This window comes from Neopsephotus bourkii, unplaced genomic scaffold (assembly GCF_033783945.1).
Source record: "Neopsephotus bourkii isolate Nb327-2 ecotype Australia unplaced genomic scaffold, CSIRO-AGI_Nbou_v1 NB_1765, whole genome shotgun sequence".
Classification (NCBI taxonomy): domain Eukaryota; kingdom Metazoa; phylum Chordata; class Aves; order Psittaciformes; family Psittacidae; genus Neopsephotus; species Neopsephotus bourkii.
The window spans coordinates 4,611,164-4,632,304 of record NW_026902239.1 but is presented as its reverse complement, the minus strand read 5'-3'; the positions used below and the strand labels follow the sequence as shown (position 1 = coordinate 4,632,304).

At 38.8% G+C, this 21,141-nt stretch overlaps 1 protein-coding gene across 4 annotated transcripts in view; it reads left to right on the top strand.

Annotated features, from left to right (window-relative positions):
• Positions 1–21,141, top strand: part of PDE7B (phosphodiesterase 7B) — a 176,879-nt gene that overhangs the window by 140,971 nt on the left and 14,767 nt on the right. For all 4 annotated transcript variants that reach the window (XM_061378482.1, XM_061378483.1, XM_061378481.1 and 1 more), the window contains 5 exons: positions 12,334–12,485; positions 13,739–13,802; positions 15,346–15,441; positions 17,137–17,237; positions 18,700–18,831. In XM_061378482.1, the coding sequence (XP_061234466.1) occupies positions 12,334–12,485; positions 13,739–13,802; positions 15,346–15,441; positions 17,137–17,237; positions 18,700–18,831 (545 nt within the window). The remainder of the gene's footprint in view (positions 1–12,333; positions 12,486–13,738; positions 13,803–15,345; positions 15,442–17,136; positions 17,238–18,699; positions 18,832–21,141) is intronic.

Genomic DNA, 21,141 nt, shown 5'->3' with positions numbered 1-21,141 from the left:
CTGTGTTAACTTCAGTGTTCAGACACAGGGAGCTGTCAGTGTGTCCTTGTGTACTTCACAAACTACTTCCTGTAACATTTGAAACAAAATTTATTCACAGTCTTCACCAAAACAGACTGAAGGTCTGACAGTTTGTTTAGTGATGACACTTTTAAGCTTCTAGTGATTATGCTTTTCATTAAGAAGCAATTGTCAAGGCAAAGTTTTATGTCTCCCGTTTGTGACTGCTTGTAACTTGCCTGAGCGCCTGAGGAAGGAGAAAGGAGGTATCTGGCAGGGAGGAAGGAAGAAGCCCAGCTGCAGAGGGCTGGGAGTCAGGAGAAAAGATGTGCTTATATGGAGGGGAGGTCTTGGGATCTGACAAAGGGAATAACATACTGGTTTGAGCAGAGCTCTAATTTAGTCCTGGCTTGCAATGAAAAATTTGGAAAAAAACCCACCTGGTTTAGGCTAGTTGGAAATATTACTGTTGATGCCCTTATAAAGACTGAGAGAAAATAAATCACTTCTTTTCAGTCATGAAGTAGAAGTGAATATATATTCACATTTAAGTGTGACTAATAATTACCTCTTTATCTTGAATACATACACAATACTTAACAATTCTCATCGTATGTTCATCCCTCTTGCTGGTTAAAGAAACCGAAAACTTCTCACATCTTTTTTCTGGCAATAGGGCTTTCACTTTTACCCCCTACATAAATCCTGCTAGCTTCTGGGAAGTGCTGGTGCTGTCAGTGGGCTCTCTAGGGAGAGATCCATGGGAAGGAACATACTGTGAATGCTCAGACTTTGATCATACAAGGAGCGGGGCACTCCTCATAACCCATCTCCTGTAACTGCTGAACTTAAAAGTGATGCCTCCCACAGCATGTGTGTCTGACCCCATGGATGTGAAGCGCCCTGGAGAACTCCGGCATTCTTTCTTTTTACTGCTTTTCTGTATTCTGAAGGAAGTCCCTATGGCTTATCGTGATCTCTGTGTAAGGAAAAGCAGTGATTTGGATTTTGGATTTCCCATTTTTTTTTACGGTTTTGTGTATTTACTGCTTTCTGGCTAGGGAGTGGTATAGGCTTCATTTTTTTAGTGCAAACTGAAGTGAGATTTCTAGGCATTTAACTGCTAATTTTGTAGATGGCAAGTGCACTGGGCCTGGCTCATTCGGTAAATGAAGTTGCTGTGTGTCAGAACACAGAGATATGTGTTTTTCCAATAAGTAGACAGAGGTATGTAAACAAATAATATAAAAGTCTGTCAAATTGTTTCTGTTGTACATACCACATAAGCAGCAAAAAACCATAGTGCTGCACATCCTCTTAAAAAGAAGCATATTAAATGTCACCACTGCACACTTTTTTGGATAGTGCATAACTAACACTTGCAGTAATTTTTTGGCACCATGCTGTATTTGTTTGGGGCGATAGCTGACAGGCAGCAACTGCATACTGAAAGCTGTTACAGTAAGGGATGGATGAGGCAGAGAATATTTTATGGTAAATATCCTCAAGTTATAAAGAAATGCAGCATAAACATTACTCCACTTCTCACTAATTCACAAAATCTGAGCTTAAATAGTGATTGTTCCTTATTCCAAGTAACAGTACCACCCTTGTTTTAAAGTAAGGGAAAACACTGAAGCTCATTCTTTTAACAGAGTTGACATTCATTTTGAAAATTGACATTTAAAAAAAATCAGGACATTGCTATTTAATGTCAGACTAAAGGTTACTTCAGTGTAACCTTTTTAACTTAGTTATAGACTGGTGGATTTCAGTCAAACTGGTGAATTCTTACCTACTTTGGCTATTAAGGGTTAACACTGAGTAGACCATATCTTTTGTTTTTTCTGGAGTCCTGCAGTAAAGTCACTATGTAACTTAAGACACCCTTAAGTCTTTTTGGATAGGAAAACTTCCTGCGCTCTGAAAATGGGATCTTCTGTAGCTCTAATCAAAGCCAACTGGATTAATGTTGGCTTCTTGCTGTTTGAGCTAACGTCTGTGATGCCATTTACATATTCCTCTGCTGCCTTTCTGCAATATATAGGAAATTAGTGAGTGTTATTTCACCTTGTCAATGCCAGTCTGTCAGGGCAGTGAGGATTTTGCAGGATCCTGCCTGGAGGAGATGCAAGGCTTTAGCATCTTCTTCTTTTCTCTGCCCAGTTGTAAACTTTCCTAGAGGCATAGTTGCAGTGATGGTTTTTGGGACTCTAAAGATGACTCTGGAATACAAAACTGAATGCAAAATATCTCTGTGTCACCAAGAACTCCTCAGTTCTGCGTTACAAGGAATATATTTACCTTAGCCTCTTGAGTCAGTCCCTGCAACTTGTGGAGACCTGCGTGACCAACCAGATATTTGTGGTGATGGTTTTGAGCCACGAGCTTGAGGGAAAGCTATGGAGCAGCTTCTCTCCCCAGGGAAGCTTCAGTAGCTGATGTTTGTTAGCCAACCTGGTGTGAAGACCTTGCAGGAGGCAAGCCAACCATCTCTTTTTCCATCTGTCATAGTAAGACAGGGGACCCCCTGATGGCCACAGATATACCCCAGGAAAGAAAAACCAAAAAGCTGGACATGGCAGATGTGAGGCTCCATGTTCACTAGGGTGCTTACAGACGAATATTCAGACTTTACAAACTCCTAAAGTAGAAGATACAAGTTTTGCAGAGCCCTGTATGTTTATAGGAAAATGGGGAGCAGGCTTTGTCTTCATACAGATAACACATTCCTCAAAATGGGAGCAGTAGAAGAAATGAAGGTTTAGTGTTCAGAACCTACTTTCTACAAGGAGTAGTGGGATGTAATAGACAAGTGTTAGGTGCCATGAAGTTGGTGAGTACAGTCTCTAAACAATGCAAGATTAATTCCAAACCAAACATCACAAATTTTAGGAAAGTTTGACTCTGAACTCGGGAGCTTGTAACTGTACCCAAAGCAGGTTGAAATTAGTGATGGCAGTTTGTTGGCACTTTTGCATTTCTGTGAATTAAATGAGCCTTTTTGTGTTCACAGGACTGAAAAGGACTTACATTGAATATTTGCAGGGTAATAATTAAGCATTTGAGACACTTCTGCAGTGAAAATTAACTTGATCCAATTTTCCTTTTAGCAAAGCATAGTTTGGGTTTGAGAAATAAAGGACCGTAGGCAGCAGTAATTTAGTTCTCTGATTGACAGAGTTGCTCAGTGAGTCATTGAACCAGATCCCACCAGTGACTAACACGCATTTATTAAAATACTATCTCATGATGAGTTCTGCTGGTGACTGTTACAGTATGTTTCTTCATTGCATCAACCAGAAGTTTGAGGGAATTCCTTGCGATAAATCTAGAATTGTAGGTGAGCATACAGCTGTAACCAAGAAGACCTCACCCTGCTCCAGTTATGTTAGATGCTTTGTTGTATTGCCAGGTGAAATTAAGTAGGGTAACAAAGTAACATAATTCATATCTGGGATGAGTAATTTTTTATTTACAAATTTACTTGTCAAGCTTTAATTCAGAAGACAAGGAGATTCTTAAGACTTCAACAGAGTTTCTCTAGTTCCCGTCTTGTTTACATTAAGCTTCTCTCTGGATTGAATTTTTGCATGCAAATTACAAAGTTATTAGTCTCTAATTGACTGTATTTAATTTTTTCTTCTGTGGAGTAATATAATTAAAATCTTTTTACTTGCATTTTTAACTTTTCAGAAAAATCCCTCAGTAGGGGCACTTTGATTTTGTCACAGTATTAGTCATATGATTGCTTTCATTATCTTGTACCCACTTGTTTTCAGTATGCCATCCACTTTAGACCAAAATCTGATAGAATTCACTTCTCTGTATATTGATGCAGGAGGGATAACAAGGAAAGGGAAAGGATGTAGTATGTGACCTGCAAAATGGAGTCTTTCTACCAAAATGGAGTTTCCCAAGGAGATTTTTGTTTCCTTACACCTTCCACAACAGGAACATACAGTGGGATATGAAAATATCTAAAAGGTCAAAACATATCTGTAAACACTAGAAAGGCAATCTGTTTATTACACAGGAACCTGATATTGTTATGCAGGCAGAAATTGAGTCCAAAACAACATCACCTGCTTTAAGGTAAGATTAGTAAATTCAGTTAATATAGGTGATATACATTTAGTACCAGATAGTGATAAACAATGATATTAGGTACCATTTAGTCTCTGTCCTTGATTTGTTGTCTGAGTTGAGCAAAATAGTCTGGTTTTCAGTTTGCTTGCAAATAAAGTGATGCTTAGCAGGCGTATGATGAATAAGGTACTACAGAAATGAAAAGTGCTGTCAGGGTTAGTAAGGGAAGATAGGAACTCACGAAAAAGCCTCCATCTCAAAGAACCAAAGCCTGTGGACATTTGCATCTGTGGTTTCTGCCTGTCTACAGAAGGGTCCATTTGCAAAATTTACGTTCATTTTCGGTTTTGGATTTTGAACACTCCAGGGCTTTCAGGTAGGGCCCATCTCCAGGGAAAATAAAACCTAACCACAGCCACCAACCCCAAACTGAACCATCAAGTAACCTGAACCCAAATGAGTGAGGTTAAAAAGAGTTTGGTTAACTGTCTTGTTTTGTTGCCTTTGGCTAGAAAAAGAAGTGGGAGTGAGAGATGCCTTTTTAGATATTTCTGACCCAGGTTAAATTAGGACACTGAGAGTCTTGTGAGGAAGTTTCAAGGGCTGATTGGATTACTTGGATCCCAAAACAGCCTGTGGAGATGAGTCCAAAGTTCCAGATGGTTATTAAATTAGGAAGGGAGAGATCTTACGAGGTCCGCATCATTTCTACATAATACCTCCCTTAGTTCCTCAAGGATAAGCATGTCCAAAACATACTCATCAACATCCTGAAGACACATGGGTGTCTTAATCTGGTTAATTTGTGTCTACTTTGAATGGGAAGAACATTTCCAGAACTGCAGTCAGTGTATGGGCCTTGCTTTCAATTACCTGTTCAAGGAAGAGGAATGGGGATTCTTTTAATACTGTTTCAGCACAAAGATTGTTCTGTTTCCTAGTAACACTACATTTAGAAATTCTTCCTGTGACTGGAAGTCTGGTTCCCCGTTTTCATCAAGTAACAGGTATTTTTTTTTTTGTTCGGGGTGTTGTTTGCACTGTTAAGTGTTTTTAAGAGTTGTTAATTGCAAAATTTAATAACCAGGTGGATTGAAAAGTATATTCTATTTCATGCCATTCATGCTCCTTGCTTAACTTTTACACTACATTTGTAGAAAGTGAAAGCCAGAATGTAAAGCTGATCGATGCATGTGCTCTCATACTCTTAAGAAAATACAGTAGTTTGGATTATCAATGCTTCAGGAGAACTCATGAGAGCAAACAAAAAACTAGATGTGGATCACAGACAAAGTCTTAGTGTGTGAAGACTACACTGTAATGACTGACCTGATTATACAGGTTTGTGACTTTTTTAATACAGATTCAGTTCAACTGAGAATGTCCCTTTAAAAGTTTCCAAATGATGCGTGACCCGTTCTGCCACCCCACCTTCTTGTCCCTGATTAGAAAAGGGAAAGGGTGTACTGGAGATAACACTGAGGATACTTTCCAAATGACCAGAGGAAAAGAAAGAACAAGAAGAAAGGATCATTAAGATGATAAATGAAAGTTTGGTTTGCTGTTATTACAGGTTATGCTGCTTTTTCTCAAGGGGAGTGAAGGAGGGGGGGATGTACCATTTCCTGTTGGAGAAACTATAATCAGCTATAGAACATTCGCAGTTTTAGGAAAAAACCATCCTGGCTGTGCTACCATATGAAGATTGAAGTGGCAAAGTGAAGGTTCATATTGAAATTATAATGACTTTGTGGCAAAACAGAATACAACATGCCATTTCCTAAGAACTTGCAGGAGGCTTAATAAAAGAGTCCAAGATGTTTGTTTGCATAAAGATGATTGATGACCCCAATAAAGGCTGCAAATCATGAAGAGAAACACATCTAAATTCATCTTAAATTTTGATTTAATCTATTCCTCTTCCTGTTATTAATATTCTGTTACCTAACTGGTCATTGAAACCCTAGTTTCTCCCTAGTTCATGTAATGGGATAATTCAGTATATAAGTGGGATAATCTGCATGATCCTTAAGTTCTGTAGTCTCTTTCAAACAGTATCAAAAGGAATATATATTGGGACCGGGGGGGAAACTACAGAACTGGTATTCTTCAATATGCCAACAATTGATGATTCTTTATGATTCTTTATGAACTTTATGATTCAGAAACTGAGCTGTTACAAGCACCATCACCTCAAGTGATGTTCAGAGAAAAGGAAACCCCACAGCAAGGTGACCTAGAAGGCTGGTGTCCCAGAATCTCTCACATTTCGTTAACTATATTAGCCAAAGAAGCATATGAGCACCTCTTCTGTAAACAGAGCTCTGCACTGATTTTTGTGCACTTGTGCAGGTGGTTGGAGAATGGACTCTTGACTCGAAGTGGAAAATTTCAAAGATCTTTTGTTTTACTCCTGATTTTCTGCTTTTCTCTGATGTGTTCAGAGTGCCCCTCTTTCTCACAGCCTCGTCTTAATTGAAAAAATGTGTTTAACCATTTAAAGAGAAATAATACAGTTGCAACCCGTATGAGCAATAGAGATAATAGAAAGCAGTTGATATCCAACATTGGATTTTATCAGAAGTCAAGGAACAAATCATGTTTAGACACTAAAGAAGCAAGTAAAACCAAAATGTTTATAACACAGACTTTTTTGATTCCCATATAGTTTGAGGAAGTCTCATGAGGATTTCTACATCCACAAGATTTCATTCAGTACAACACTTGTTTATCTGTAGACATGATGTAGTGCAAGGTGTTCATCTCTTGTCTTCTTCATTGTGGTGACCAGTGTATATCATATGATAAAAGTAACACAATCTTACTATTTTTTGATCAAACTTGTATGCCAGTTTCTCACAGGAGCCACAGATGATTAAGACATACAATTGGGATATTCATCTTCTTGATCCTTCTACACTAGTGTTGTGGTTTAACTAGACTGAAAGCTTTCAAGTGACAATACTTTTACATAGGTTTCTGGTGCTTTATGCTTTTTCTCAGGCCCTGCTTCAAAACTTCAACATTGCCTTTCCAAAAGGTTTTAGTACTGTAAGGTACAAGGTTAACAGGAAAACCTAGACAGTGCAGAGAGAAGAGGTTATCTGTTCTTATGGTTTACCAGCTCCTTCTCCAAAATTCAAATTTGAAATACAAGTTTGGAATTAATTTTCAGATCATCTGTGCTAGTTCAGTTATCCCTACTCATGATATTGTTGTCTTTTGGATAATATGACAAATCCATATTGCAAAAAGATATTAAGAAGGCACAGCAGTTTTATTCTACCATCAATGCTATTCACTCTTCTTCATAAGAAAAGGTTAGCAACCAAGTCACGCGATGAGTATGCCAAACAGGACTTCAGTAAAGGTTATCTAAATGCCTGGCATGATTTGACACACAAAAATTGGACAAACACCAGTTATTCCTCGTAAGCCATGTACATACCTCTTGGGCTTTCAAATAAAAGCATTCTAATTAATTGTCAGGGTAGGAACGAGTGCAGGAAATTACCTCCGTAATGTATAGGACTTGAGACAAATTGTTTCCCACAGTCCTTGCTCTCTGCAAAATGTCTGGACAGTAGATTGCTAGACTGATCCTCTCACCTTGTCTTCCAGATATTCCAGCACTTTTCTACCAATCCTGCCTGACTCTTCAGGCATACAGTTGTAGAGCGGCAGCTGAGTACAGAATGTTTTGGCATCCTTGGAATAGGGAAAAGAGTGTTATGAACCATATGAGTCAAAGGCAGGTGCTCGAGGACCTGATTTCTTCTTCATCCTTTCAGAAAGAAGAGGAAAAAATATTTTCTGCTTCTGAATTGGTTGGCTTTTGAAGGTCAATAAACCTGTTGTTATCCAGTCAGCTGCTGGGTGACCTGTATTTATTGTACTCTGATGTGCAGTAAAAAGGTGATACTGTGAAGGAAAACTCAAAGCCTTATTTGAATGTGTAACCAAGTTTGTTTACTTCAAAATAACAATAACAATGTAATGAATGTCTGCTGCAGTGTTAAGTACATACTTGTCAAAATTTGATTTATGTGATCATTTCTGGATGTTAACTCAACCATTGTTAACATAACCTCCGTCATTTTTATATTCATGCTGCCTGTGGGCATGCACTAGTGCAGCACTGCAAAAGAAATCTGAAAGAAAACTGGTAGCAGTTCCTAGTGCAGGAAACCTATTTCCCTGAAATAACAGATTTTGGGGTATAGTGTGCCATAGACCATGTTAAGGTGAGCAGATCTGTGTAACTGGAGGAACTTTGTTAGGAGAGAGAAAGCAACCATTGATTCCTGTAGCTTATTAACCTCTTGAGGGCCATGTGCCATATCCAGACATCATCCATGACCTGATAGTACGTATACGTGTATCAAATCACCTAAAGAAAAATGCAGCCACTTTTGCTGCCTGCTAAAACACACTGGAAGATATGCTGTGAGCTCAGGCTGCCTTGTGTGTCTGGAGGTAGAAGTTAAGCTTTGTGAGGAATGCTTACACAGACACTTCTGTAAATGTGTATTTAATTCATACAATATGTGTATGTATTTCATACAATTAATGTGTTCAGTGTACAAAGAAGGGTTTCTCCAACCGCTGTGCTAGGCAGTAACTCTGCAGGATATGAGAATGGGCATCTTTGAAAAGATAAAGATCGTGCTTTTTTTTAGGTAAACAAAAATTCAAAAGTTGCCAGGATGACTAAAGATAAATACAGTTCTCAAGGGAAGTTTTATGGCTGTAAGCAAAAGACATTTTTGTTTGTCTTTCATGTTTATTTCAAAACTGAACATAATTACTAAGTCTTTCCCATTTGAGCCTTGCAGCTTGTGTTCTTTAACTAGGTAATACAGCATAAGTTTTAGTACCCATAATTCCATAGCACAAGTTCAAGTGATATCTGCAATGATATTTTTATTCATATACTTGTAATACAATTTAACCTAATCAGAAGTAGCTATCAATAACTCTGTTTCAAAGTCACTGTATGACTTACATCAGGTGTTGTCATTGAAGTTTTGTATTTACAATTGAAATTGAGATTTACAGTTGTCAGTAAGGAAGTGGTGTGTTCAGTGTATTACTGCAAGTCATTCACGTAAACCCTTAATTTAATCTTAAAAATGCATCTTGAGTTGGTGTCAGCTGGTGGATCACATGTTAGGAATGGCTCCTGGCTGCTGGGAGATTCAGGTGTGACTGCTGAGCTGAGCACAGAATTTGAGCATGCATTTTCAGCTGCTTCACCTTTTGCTCTTCTTTTTAACCATCCTTTTTCTCTCAACTTCATATGGCTGTACTTTTCTTTTGTATTTAACACTGATTTGGGGAGGGAAAAGAGAAAATGCTGATGAGATTATAATAGTATGGGGTGTGTTGTGCTCAGCGGGGGCAGTTTTATGCAAGACACCATCATAATAAGGTTCATTATTGTGGATGTCATAATAATCTGTTATGAGTCATAGCAATCATCTGGCAAGTCCTGTGATTCATAGACATATCAATTATTACTGAAATGACCCAAAGGATTCAATATTAACATGATATCCTTTAAGTCAACATCCAGAGTTTTCATGTGGATAGTCTACTGTGCAGGATTTGGGCTGTTCTGGCAGAAGCCCAATATTGAAAATATGTCTCCTACCATCCTTTATCAGTATAATGAGCTTCTTCCCTTATGAATGAAAATACAGAACAGAAAATACAGAAAAAAAGATTATTGTGAATAATCTTTTTGCATTATATATTGTAATACAGTGCTCAACTGAAGCAGCAAGTAATGTTTCAAAGACACTCTCTGCCAATGATTAGGGTTGAAACCCATGACAACCTTGTGGAGCACTGTGACAAAGAAGTGGCAACAAGTTTGATGGTTCAATTCAGAAAATATGTTTCAAAATAAGCAAGCATTTGTTTCAACCTGATGTGTTTTTGGTTTGGTAAGCATTTGTGCTACTGAAATAGTCTGGTAATCAAAAGGATAAAATGACCACTTCTTCATAATCCAACACACAGCTGCTTGTTGGGACTCGGGCCAAACCTTCACCTTCAGATCACCCCACAGCAACGCTTACATGTGAGTTTTAAAGAGAGTTTAGGGGAATGTAGCCCTCTGTCTTTAACTGAAAAAACCCCAAATATTAACTTAGATAAAAATCAGTTGGAGCAGCTGTTCATTTTTAACGTAAAAAAGGGAAGTTTTCCATACTTTAAAATTTAAACTTCTTACCTGAAAGTAGTGATGGTTTGGGGGCAAAGATGGAATTAGGAAAATTGGAAAGTCAAGAAACAGCTGACACAAGTTTAAAAAGTTAATTCACTTTAAGACTGTTTTGTTACCTAGGCATTAAGCTGAATGCTACCAATCTCTTAGCAGCACTATATAAATGCAAAGAAATGTGAAAACAAGCCTACCAGTTCCTCCACATGACGCTGTCACTGGGTAACTGTTAGCACCTATGTTAGTTACTCCTTCAGTGGGCCATGAAATTGTTCCAGCTTTTAAAAAGTGTGAGAGAATTAAGGCAGGTGCTGGCACATCATAAATGAAACTCTAACCTTCAGGCTGGTACAGTGGTGACATTGTTACTGTTCACATTCTTGAAAACACATGGCTTGTCAAGCTGCAGTAAAATTATTTTGTGCTTTTACATTATTAAAACTCAGTGGCGTCTTTGGGCTGCCCACGAAAGGTGTGAGACTTACAGACATAAGAAAATACATTAATTATTGATACTTGCTATGTATTTTTGTTGTTGTTGTTGTTGCTGAGTTTGTGTTGCTCAGTAGCTGTTCAATTACCTAATGAAGAGATTTGCTACAGAAGGTGCTCACATCTGCTGTTGGAGAACTCAAATACTGATCCAAAAAAACCCTTAATGACTTCTCTGGAAAATCTCTCAGAATAATAATACTCATAAAACCAGCATACAAAGTCGAACCTGATTTCACAGCAGAACAAAGGCTCAGCGTTTTTTCATTAAAGGGAACAGCAGAATATAAAGAGTCATCTGAAGTCCGTGGGTGTTTTTCCTGAGTTCTTAAGCCTTTCTTTAAACCTTAAGTCCAGCGAATTGCTATGCAGCTTCTTACCTCAAGCAATCATTACTGTTCTCTCGAAGGAGCGCTTAATCTTAAGTTTCTTACAAGGTTCATCTTACAGATAAAACCGTGTTGAATCCTACTACCTTCAAACTACTGTCCAGTTTCTGTCCTTCCGTTTTCCAAAACTTGTATCAGACTATGAAATGAAAACATCACAGCTGTGTGTGAGGTTCTGTTAAAAGTTCATATGAAATTATCTATATTTATAGCCATTTTTAGGAAACCTGCATATTTTTCTTACTAACAGTAAGGTTATTTAATTACTCTAATTACTGATTTAATCACTGTATAAAAACTGCCTTTGTTTTTGTGCCACATTTAGCCCTATATGAAAATCTCTTAATACAGCATTAGGGAATTAGAATTGTCCTCGTACTGAGTAAAAAGAGAACGTACTCTCTTGTGTAATCAGAAACGCATGTATTGCCTGAATATGCTTGCTTTCCTAATTGTAGAACTAAAGTATTTCTGTCATTTATAATTTGCCTTTATATGTAGGAAGGGCACCAGACAATACAGAAGGATTATTAACCTATTCTTGCTTCTTTCTCTCCATTTTCTCATTTTCCAGAAGTGGGTCTTACATCTGTGCTTTTAAACTGTATTTTGACGTCCCTTCTGGTGTCACTTTTTTGGTTTTATATTGAACATCACCTTGTATGCTAGCACTATGCAATTTTAATATGTTCCAGTGATAGTCCTGTGAGGTGGCAAGCTAATGCTGTTTTCAATTGTATAGCTAGGGAGCAGAGGCACAGAAGAGTAGGAGCAGCTTTTCCATACCTGACTCTGCCTAGTCATTTAGGCTTCCTGTAGACAGCTAGTTAGGTGATATATCACCCCCCAGTGACATAGCTTAGGTCACATTAAAGTCCGTGGCAGGCAGTGTACTGAATTCAGGTATTCCAAGGCCCACTTTAGTACTTTTTTTTATTGGAACATATATCCTTTCTGAAATATTATGATGAAATACAGGGATTTGAATACTGCTTCATCATGTAGATTGGCAAGAGGCATGAACTTTGTGATTTTTGCCATTTTAAAGTCTTTGCTGTTTCTCCCATTAAATAATTGAGAATGTCATCCTTCATCTTGGGTTTTCATGGCTTTGGTACTGCTTGCTTTTCACAGATTCTACACTTTCAGGGGAAATTGGCACCAAGAAGAAAGTGAAAAGACTGTTAAGTTTCCAGAGGTATTTCCATGCATCCCGGTTACTGCGTGGAATTGTACCACAAGCCTCTCTGTACCTACTGGATGAGGACTACCTTGGGCAAGCAAGGGTAAGACAGGTTTCCACACCTCCATTTCTCCAGAGAGTGTTGGGTTTGTTTTGGTCTTCAGATAAACAAATGTATGGCTGATCTTTCTTAAATGGCCCACATTACTTGCCTGCCTCACAGCAGACTGTCAATTCCTCTTTTACAGTTACAGCTTTAAAGGCTTAGTCTCAAAGCAACAAGAAAGTGTCTAAATATATTCAGCATTTTCATATTCTGACAACTGAAATTATAATCTGGATTTATTAAAGGGTGAAGGATCCCTGGCTAGGTTACCAGTTTAAGTAAGGGCGGCCTTGACACAGGATTTAGTTCATCCACTTGAAACAAGACAACTGTCTCTCAGCTGGTATGGAGCAGCTATTAGGCAACCCAGAATAGCTCTCCATAATGGCAAAGACTAGGAAACAAGGAACAATCACTGTAAATAACTTCACAATAATCAAAATACTGTTCTCTTATTTTGCAGCTTTCATACTTTCTTTGGATGGTATTTTCTAACAAAACTTGGACAATTGATGGCATTGGGATTGTGAGCCTAGGCAATTCTTATTCTCTGCAAGAGAAGATTACACGTCAGGTGTTAAAAAGTAATTAAGAATCCAGAACTGGTTTGAATATAGATTAAACTATGGGCGTGAACACACATTTCATTCACACATACGGTATTGTAGGTCATACAGATAGTCCAGACTCATTCTCTTGGCTGTTGTAGCAGTAAAAACACTGTATATGGTGATAATGATAGATTCTTATGCATGGCTGAGTGGGCTTCACAGAAGCACTTTATCTTATTTTATAAAAGCTATTCCTCTGTATTGGTTTGTTTAGCAAAATGTAATTCATATTCACTGTGAGAGCTAAGACTGTGTTTTACTGTAATAAAAACCTAAGAGAATTTGTACTGAATTGATTTGGGGACACGAAAGAAGAAAAAAGTTGTGCAATAGAAGGGAATGTTTTCATAATATATTGGTTTATATTATTCCATGTTTTAAGCTCTATTTAGAAGGTATTTTTAGTGTCAAGTTCAAAACCTCCTCAGTTAGAAGTGCAAATGATACAGGTTTTTATGCAGTAGAGGTAAACTTGGTTCCTGATGCCTGATATTTCAAATACATCTCTATAGCTTTCCCAAGCAAAACTTGAAAGCAGCAGCAATCAATCCTATAATTGATGAATGTAGAATAATAATTTAAATCTGCTTTTCAGTTTGACATATCAGTCATTTGCCTTTTCATATTTGTTTTTTGTAGCATATGCTGTCCAAAGTGGGAATGTGGGATTTTGACATTTTCTTGTTTGACCGCTTGACAAATGGTAAGTAATTTTCAAAAATGTCTTCTTTTAGCGTCTCTCGCATATGACTGTTCTAAAAATCCCTAATTAATTAATTGCTAAACATTTCCAGTTTAGATTACTGAAGAGAAATTACACACAATCAACTTCTCTTCAGATCATATCCTTGAACATTTTCAGGCTTTTCCTGAACAATAGGGTAATGTTTAAAGTGTGGTTTTGTATTTACCTAATCTCCTGTATTTGCTATGGTCTCCTTTTCAAGGAGGTGTTTCAGTTTCCTTACCTGGGAAATTCCAAAAGTACTTTAAATATACCTGTTGAATACATTGGTCAATAATTCCAGATGTCCATAATCAGTCAGTTTCTATCAATATGAAATACCTTCAACTGAGGATGCCCTTGCTTCTGTTCAACAGCAAAAATTAGGAAATTCGTTAAGAAAGTAAAAATGTGTGAAATGTTTTGTCTAAATATATGCCTGTAACACCACCCACTGCCCAATGTCTAGGCGATACCTCTTGATCAGGTAACTGACTAAAGATGACATGATCACACTTTTCTCCTTTCTTAGGAAGGAGATTTCTCATTCCTCACCCCCAATCTAATTAGGTTTGGAAAGGGCAGAAGGTGTAGAAAAAGGTTGGTTTAGAGAGTAATTCAACTGAGTGACTGGCAGTGAAGAATGGGTGGCACTTCAAATGGCAAGGGAAGCAAAAGCATAATTCTTCAAAATTACCTTTCTGCATCCCTGTTCAGTAGTTCAGGCCAAGTAAGCTTCCATGTACTCTTTGTAAGTCTGTTTATTTTCTTTCCTGAGTTACATTAAATAAGAAAAGACTCCCTTCAAGCATTGTTTTTATGTTTTATGCTTTGATTGGTTTGGGTGGTTTTTTCTAACTTTTCCGGAAGCATTGCTGCTGAATTTTGCAGTGCAAACTTTTTAAAATACCCTGTGTATGTACAGTTGATCATATAATACTAGTTAGGCACAATTTTGCCAGTGTCCCCAGTACTGGATTCACAATAAGGACAGAGTTAACACTACAGTGGAACTGGAGACCATAACTGCTGCAACTCCTATTTCCTGTCTGCATCATTGTTATGAGATGCAGTTGTAATTGAGCTACAAACTGCTGATTTCTCAGTAATCAATTATTAAAATACAGCAAACTGAAGTGGCAGAAAAGCCATTCTTTCTGTGGTTTCTGGAGGTAGACCTGGCTTAGGAAGGTGATGTGGTTCTCAAACAAGCCTGTCAGAAGTTTTCCAGTTAAAACCATGTCAGTTTGCCCTCTGCGTCAAGTTGAAACAGCAAATGTGACCTTACGGCATCTAGAGACAAGAATGGCACTCCACCACTATAGCCATACCCTCAAATCTTGTTTCTATACAGGGGTAATTTACGTAAGATGCTTTTGAGTGGCTTTATAGTGACACTTTTGAGTGTGTTATCACTAAAATGGTAGGAGCTGGCTAATAGGAAATTACCAAGATTTTTAGTCTTGCTTGTTTTGCAGCTACATGTTAAGGGAATCTAACAGCTGTTCCTTTCTGATTTTAGGAAACAGTCTTGTAACACTGCTTTGTCACCTCTTCAATGTGCATGGACTTATTCACCATTTCCAGTTAGACATGGTTACATTACACAGGTTTTTAGGTAAGTGCTCACCTCAAAGCCATCTTTAAGTGCAGTTCACAGCTTAAGTAGGGCTTCAGAGAAGGCACTGGCTTGGTCTCCATATCTGTGTAAAATTGTTATGTTGCTGCAAATGTTTCGGTAAAACATTTGTGTGATATATATTAATACACAATTTACAGGCACTCAGGTACATGGTTCAGTATTTATTAACTTAATGGAGGGACTTCAAAAGGCTCTGCATTGGGCTGAAGCATCCTAGTACCACAGTTGCACTGATGTTTGTAAAAATACATGCCATGCAGAGATGTGGCCAGCCAAGCAGGCCCACACAGACAGACAGACAGACATTGCAGAACCTACCCGTGCACAGTATAATTGTGGTGCAGTGTAATTATGGTAGTGACTAATAGACCACTGAGACCCAGGGCAGTTAAAAGCTTATGTGCAAAATTTAACAAATTATATCAAGCTGTCTGCACTGAATAGTGTTGATGAAAGCCCCTGCTGCTGTTACTGCCAACCGAAACATTAGCCCCATGCTGTCAGTGAACCAAAAGAAGAAATTGGCCAAAATCAATTACATTTTGCATCATGTTTTGAATGCAGCTGAATGCCGGTTTGCTAGGCTGTGAGGCGGAGTTTCCAAGGCAGGGTCTCTTCTTTAAGGCTGCCTAATTGTCGCTTTTGGAAAGCATTCCTCCGGTGTGGAGACAGACAGAATCTCCCTGCTGTTTGTCACTCCTGTGGGCAGCCATGAAGTGGACGCTCAGATAATTAGAGCTAGTGGTACTCAGGGTTTAAAGGATTACCCACCATAACTTCAGATGCCTGTGGAGCTGGAAACAAGCTGAAGGCTGGGACTTTCTTTGGCATTCTCCATGCTGGTGATGAGTGCCATGGGAAATTTGCCCATTACCTTTCTCTTTGATTAATTTGATAGTGTCTAGGAGAGTGCTTTGGGCAAGACCACCTGCAGCTTCCAGTGTTCATGTGCTCTTGCCCTAAGACCACCTAATGGTACAGGTACTGTCTTGAGGAACATAAGAGTCTGAAGCACACACCTCAATGATTTTCTGTACAAGCAAAAGCTGAGAGTTAAAAGATTGGTGCTTCTGGTCCAGCTGGACCAGTTCCAGCACTGCAAACCAAAATATGAGTGAGTGGTGTTTTAAAATGAACATATAGATGTGACTAAAATCATCACAGGATTTTGCTCCAAATACTCCAAAGCTGTATCTTTTGATTCTCTGCCTGGAGGATGTAGGAATGCCTTTGACTGTAGTTAGTCACTCAAATAACAAATGATGCCAGGATATCAGGGCCTCACCTCCTGCTGCTGTAAAATAGGTGGTACTGCCTTAATGACATATTACTCCCTTATGACACCAGCCTAAATAATTACACTCCGTTGTGGATGAATTTGCCTCTCTTCCTTATTTATTTTACTCCTGAATGAGAGCCTTCACTAAGGTAAGAAAGAGTTGATTTATTAACTAGACCCAGTATATCCCCTTGGGCCTCACAAGTCCTGTCATTCATTTTTTCTTTAAAGGTATCCCAATAAGAGCACCAGTCTAAGTAAGTTACAGCAATTTGAAGAAACTCCTTAGGCAGTTGACTGCAAAACCTCAAATTGTACTTTAAATCCAGTTCCCACTTGTGGCTGTGGTATTCAGAGACAAAAGGATCTTTGTTTTCTGTTTTGGTTCTCAGTTATGGTTCAAGAAGATTACCATAGCCAAAACCCGTACCACAATGCTGTCCATGCTGCTGATGTCACCCAAGCTATGCACTGCTATCTGAGGGAGCCCAAGGTAATGACAACCTTTCACACTTATTTTGCTTTCAGATTATTCTCAGTTTGTTTCCCCAAGATTGAAAAAAATATATAAAAGCAGCTATTTTTAGATAGCAGAAAATGTTTGCGGGCTTGAAGTCAACAACCAGTCAATAGCAGTGTCAGCTGCAGACTGCAGACATTTCAAACAAGATACTAGTCACTTCACATCATGCACGTGATGTATCAAACTGATGCTGAATGAGCTGCCATGACAATGTGTACCAGCCCCCCACCAGTGGCTGCAGTCCTTCCATCAGAGCCAGCAGAAGGCAACGCATGCCCGTGCCTCAGGACATAAGCCTTTCACACCAGTATTTCAAAATAACAGATCGGGCAGGGCAACACCACAAAAGGGGACAGCAGTCCTTTCGACTGGGTCTATTGCAAGGGTATCCTCTGCGTGAGTGAACAGCAGCTTCAGCAAGCCCTCACAACACGAGGATGTGACATTGATTTATGTGTTACTGGAATGCACTATAATAGTGTAATGCTGAGCCACAGTATGAGAATATAGCTAATGTTTCCTGGCTTAATTTAGGTGAAAGGAAGTTCTGCTAGAATTAGCAAATTGTTAGGCCAGAATATAGTAATGGTAAACAAGGGACAGGAGCAGGCTAGAGCTTTCTCGTATTTCCATCTCCTGCAAGATCTGCAAGTGCCTTCTGTCAAGAAGTGTGAAGGACAGCTAACATCCAGAATACCACACTGCTTTTCATTTCTCACCTCAGAATGCTGTACTCTGTACAGACTCATCAGGCTGGTAATAACTGCATCACCATGAGAAACAGAAAATGCCAAGACTTCTTTTTTTTTTCTTTCTCCCCAGTGATAACAAAATTTGCTTCTGAATGATAAGTGGTATAGAAGAAAAAAAATCTGGGCAGGTTTTCAAATGTGGATGTCTGCAGCTAGGAAATTAAATTATGTTCCAGTAAAGTACTTATATTTGAACTGAAGTTGATAACAGCCAAGTTTGAAATTTCAAAAGTTTACAAACTCTGCATTTTACAACACAGTGCTGCACTAGAAAAATGAAGCCTGATGTATTGTTGGTATTACTAAACACTGTGTGAAACAGAGCTCTTACCATGTATGCTAACGTATACCAATCTGCTAGAATACTTACTTTTTTAAACTGAAGCTTTTAGACTATGCTCAAGCACTTCTATAACAACAATTCCTATAATGCCATGAATGATGAGGAGATAAGAAAGACTGTGATAAAATATGAGTAATATAGTCTGATATCTTTATAGATGTTTGTTCGTCACCTTTAAAATGTTGTTCACAAAATTTGTTAAATATTTGACATTTGTGTACAAAAGCCTACAAAACTGAGCAATGCCACGATCTCAGCTGATCTCCTTATTTGCCAAAAGGAAAAAAAACAGGTATTTGCTGTTCACGTTCTGTTGTGATTAATGTGTGTGATTCAGCTTGCCAACTTCCTCACCCCGTCGGACATCATGCTCGGACTGCTGGCTGCTGCAGCCCATGACGTGGATCATCCGGGGGTCAACCAACCCTTTCTGATTAAAACTAAACACCACCTTGCCAGCCTGTACCAGGTAAAACTGCTCATCAAGTTGTTAATACGTAAAATGATGTCAAGGAGAGTCTAAGCAATTTGCAGTGAACTTTAATGCCAAAATGTGGTGGCAGGGGGATGTTGATCAAATCAACCGGCACTTCAGAACCTGGACAATTTCAGTTAAGTTCCTCACTGGGTGTCCTTCTTAACAGCAGATCTGATACACATGATAAGGAAGGTAGAAATATCAGATTTTGTTGAGGATGTTTAAGCCAAGTTGGTTGCCTAGGTTATTTCTTCTGTGGATCATCTGGGGTAAGGGACTGTGGGCAAGAGATTCAAAATCATAGTGAGACAATTTGTATTTCTTCTTCCTTAGTGAGCAAGTAAGCAGCAGGCATGTTCTAAATTGGCATTGCATCAAAAGAATTTTACTTCATGTGGTTCTAGTAAAATTAAACACTTAATGAATACTGCAATTTAAAAAAAAAAAGAAAAAGAAAATGAAAAAGAAGATAGAGGAAACAGAAGGAAACATTGTAGCTATTGACACTGTCCTGGGTTTAGCAGTAGCAGTCATTTTTCTCTTTCTTGGTAGCTGGTGCAGTGCTGTGTTTTGACTTTCGGGCTGAGAGCAGGGCCGAAAACAATGATGTTTTGGTTTGGCCAAGGACTTTGTGAGCCTCATGCTCTACCAGGGAGGAGGGAAGCTGGGAGGAAGCAGAGACGGGACACCTGACCCAAACTGACCAAAGAGGTATTCCATATGAGAGCACATCATGCCCTGGATATAACTGGGAGTTACCCAGAGGGGCTAGGTGGACTGCAGGGTTGGAGAAGGTATCGTTCAGTGCTTGGTCGGGCTGGGGGGGCGAGTTATCGGTCGCCTGGTGATGAGGTGTTGTATTCTCTTCCCTTGTTATTTCCTTTACCATTACTATTATTGTTGGTAGCAGCAGTGATTTGTGTTATACCTTAGTTACTAAACTGTTCTTATCTCAACCTGTGGGAGTTGCATTCTTTCTGATTCTCCTCTCCGTCCCTCCAGGAGTAGGGGGAGAGCAAGAAGAGGGGGGAGTGGGTGAACAAGCTGTCTGGCTGGATTTAAACCACGACAGACACTAATGTGCCTGGAGATACAAAGAAAGAACTTAAACACCAAGTCACACCACAGGCTGTCTAGACCATTATCCTGTTTCTAACAGCAGTCAGTAAAAGATCTCAGAAAGAAACATAGGCCTGAGATAAGTGTAGATTTATCCTTCACCTGGTATATATCCTCCCAGCTCTGGCAAACATGGGTAGATGACTTTCTGAACCAAAAACAGATACCCTCTTGCTCAGTAACTACCAAGGAACCCATCCTGCCCTGATTTTTGTGGTCCTTTTTGGGTATATTTGTAGTTCTGGCCTATGGCAATCACTGTAGCTCTGGATTTTATCCACAGCTGTCCTATGTGTATAATCTTTGCATGCATGTATACGTTACTGTGTATGCACATCTCTGTTCTATATGTTATACTTACATATACATTCTGGAGCAATGCCATAATTTTGGTTGTACTGATTGTAGTTCGTAGCTAATAAATGGAGGTGGTATTGATTTCTAGCCTTTGGAAGAGTCAGCTTCATCCTTTGTAACAGGGTGTCAGAAACAGAATATCCCAAATTTAGATGAATAACTGAAGATTCACTAATAGTTATGTATCTTTTTACACATACTTAGGAAATTGAGAGTTTGCTGTGATGTGCTTACTGCTTGAAGAGATTCTCTCTTGTTTTTCCCTACTCAAGCAATGTTTGGGTTTTCCCATAAGAAATGCAGCTATCCTGACCTGAGAAAAGGGAGTATGCTGTACAATGGAAGCCCCAGCCAGGGCACAGTGGTGCTTAGACACTTAAAACTTTGTGACTCATCACAAGCTGATTCAGCTTATGAATTTATACACACACGTGTCTGGTGCGTTTTGCTCTAGTCTTTTCTAAGTGTCAGGCCAGCTGAGTGGGGAGGGAGAGAAGCCAGGGACTAAGCCTGGGGACTTTGGCAAGGTTATGTTAACAGTCCTTGGAAGAGGAGTGGGTAGAGTCATTCCACAAAACCCCTGGTCCTCTGAAAATGTATACAACTCCTCTCAAATTCATAGTGGGAAACAGTAATATATGATTAGGATGAAAATTCAGACTATTGTGAAATAAATGTAGCTAAAATATTAGTATCTTGGAAAGGTGGTTTCTGCTCAGCTAACTAGGCTTCAATATACTTTCAAATGTTGGTTAGAAAGGCAGTGACAATACAGAAAATGCAATCTTTCAACAGCAAATGTGACTGATAAGTATCCTATTTAGG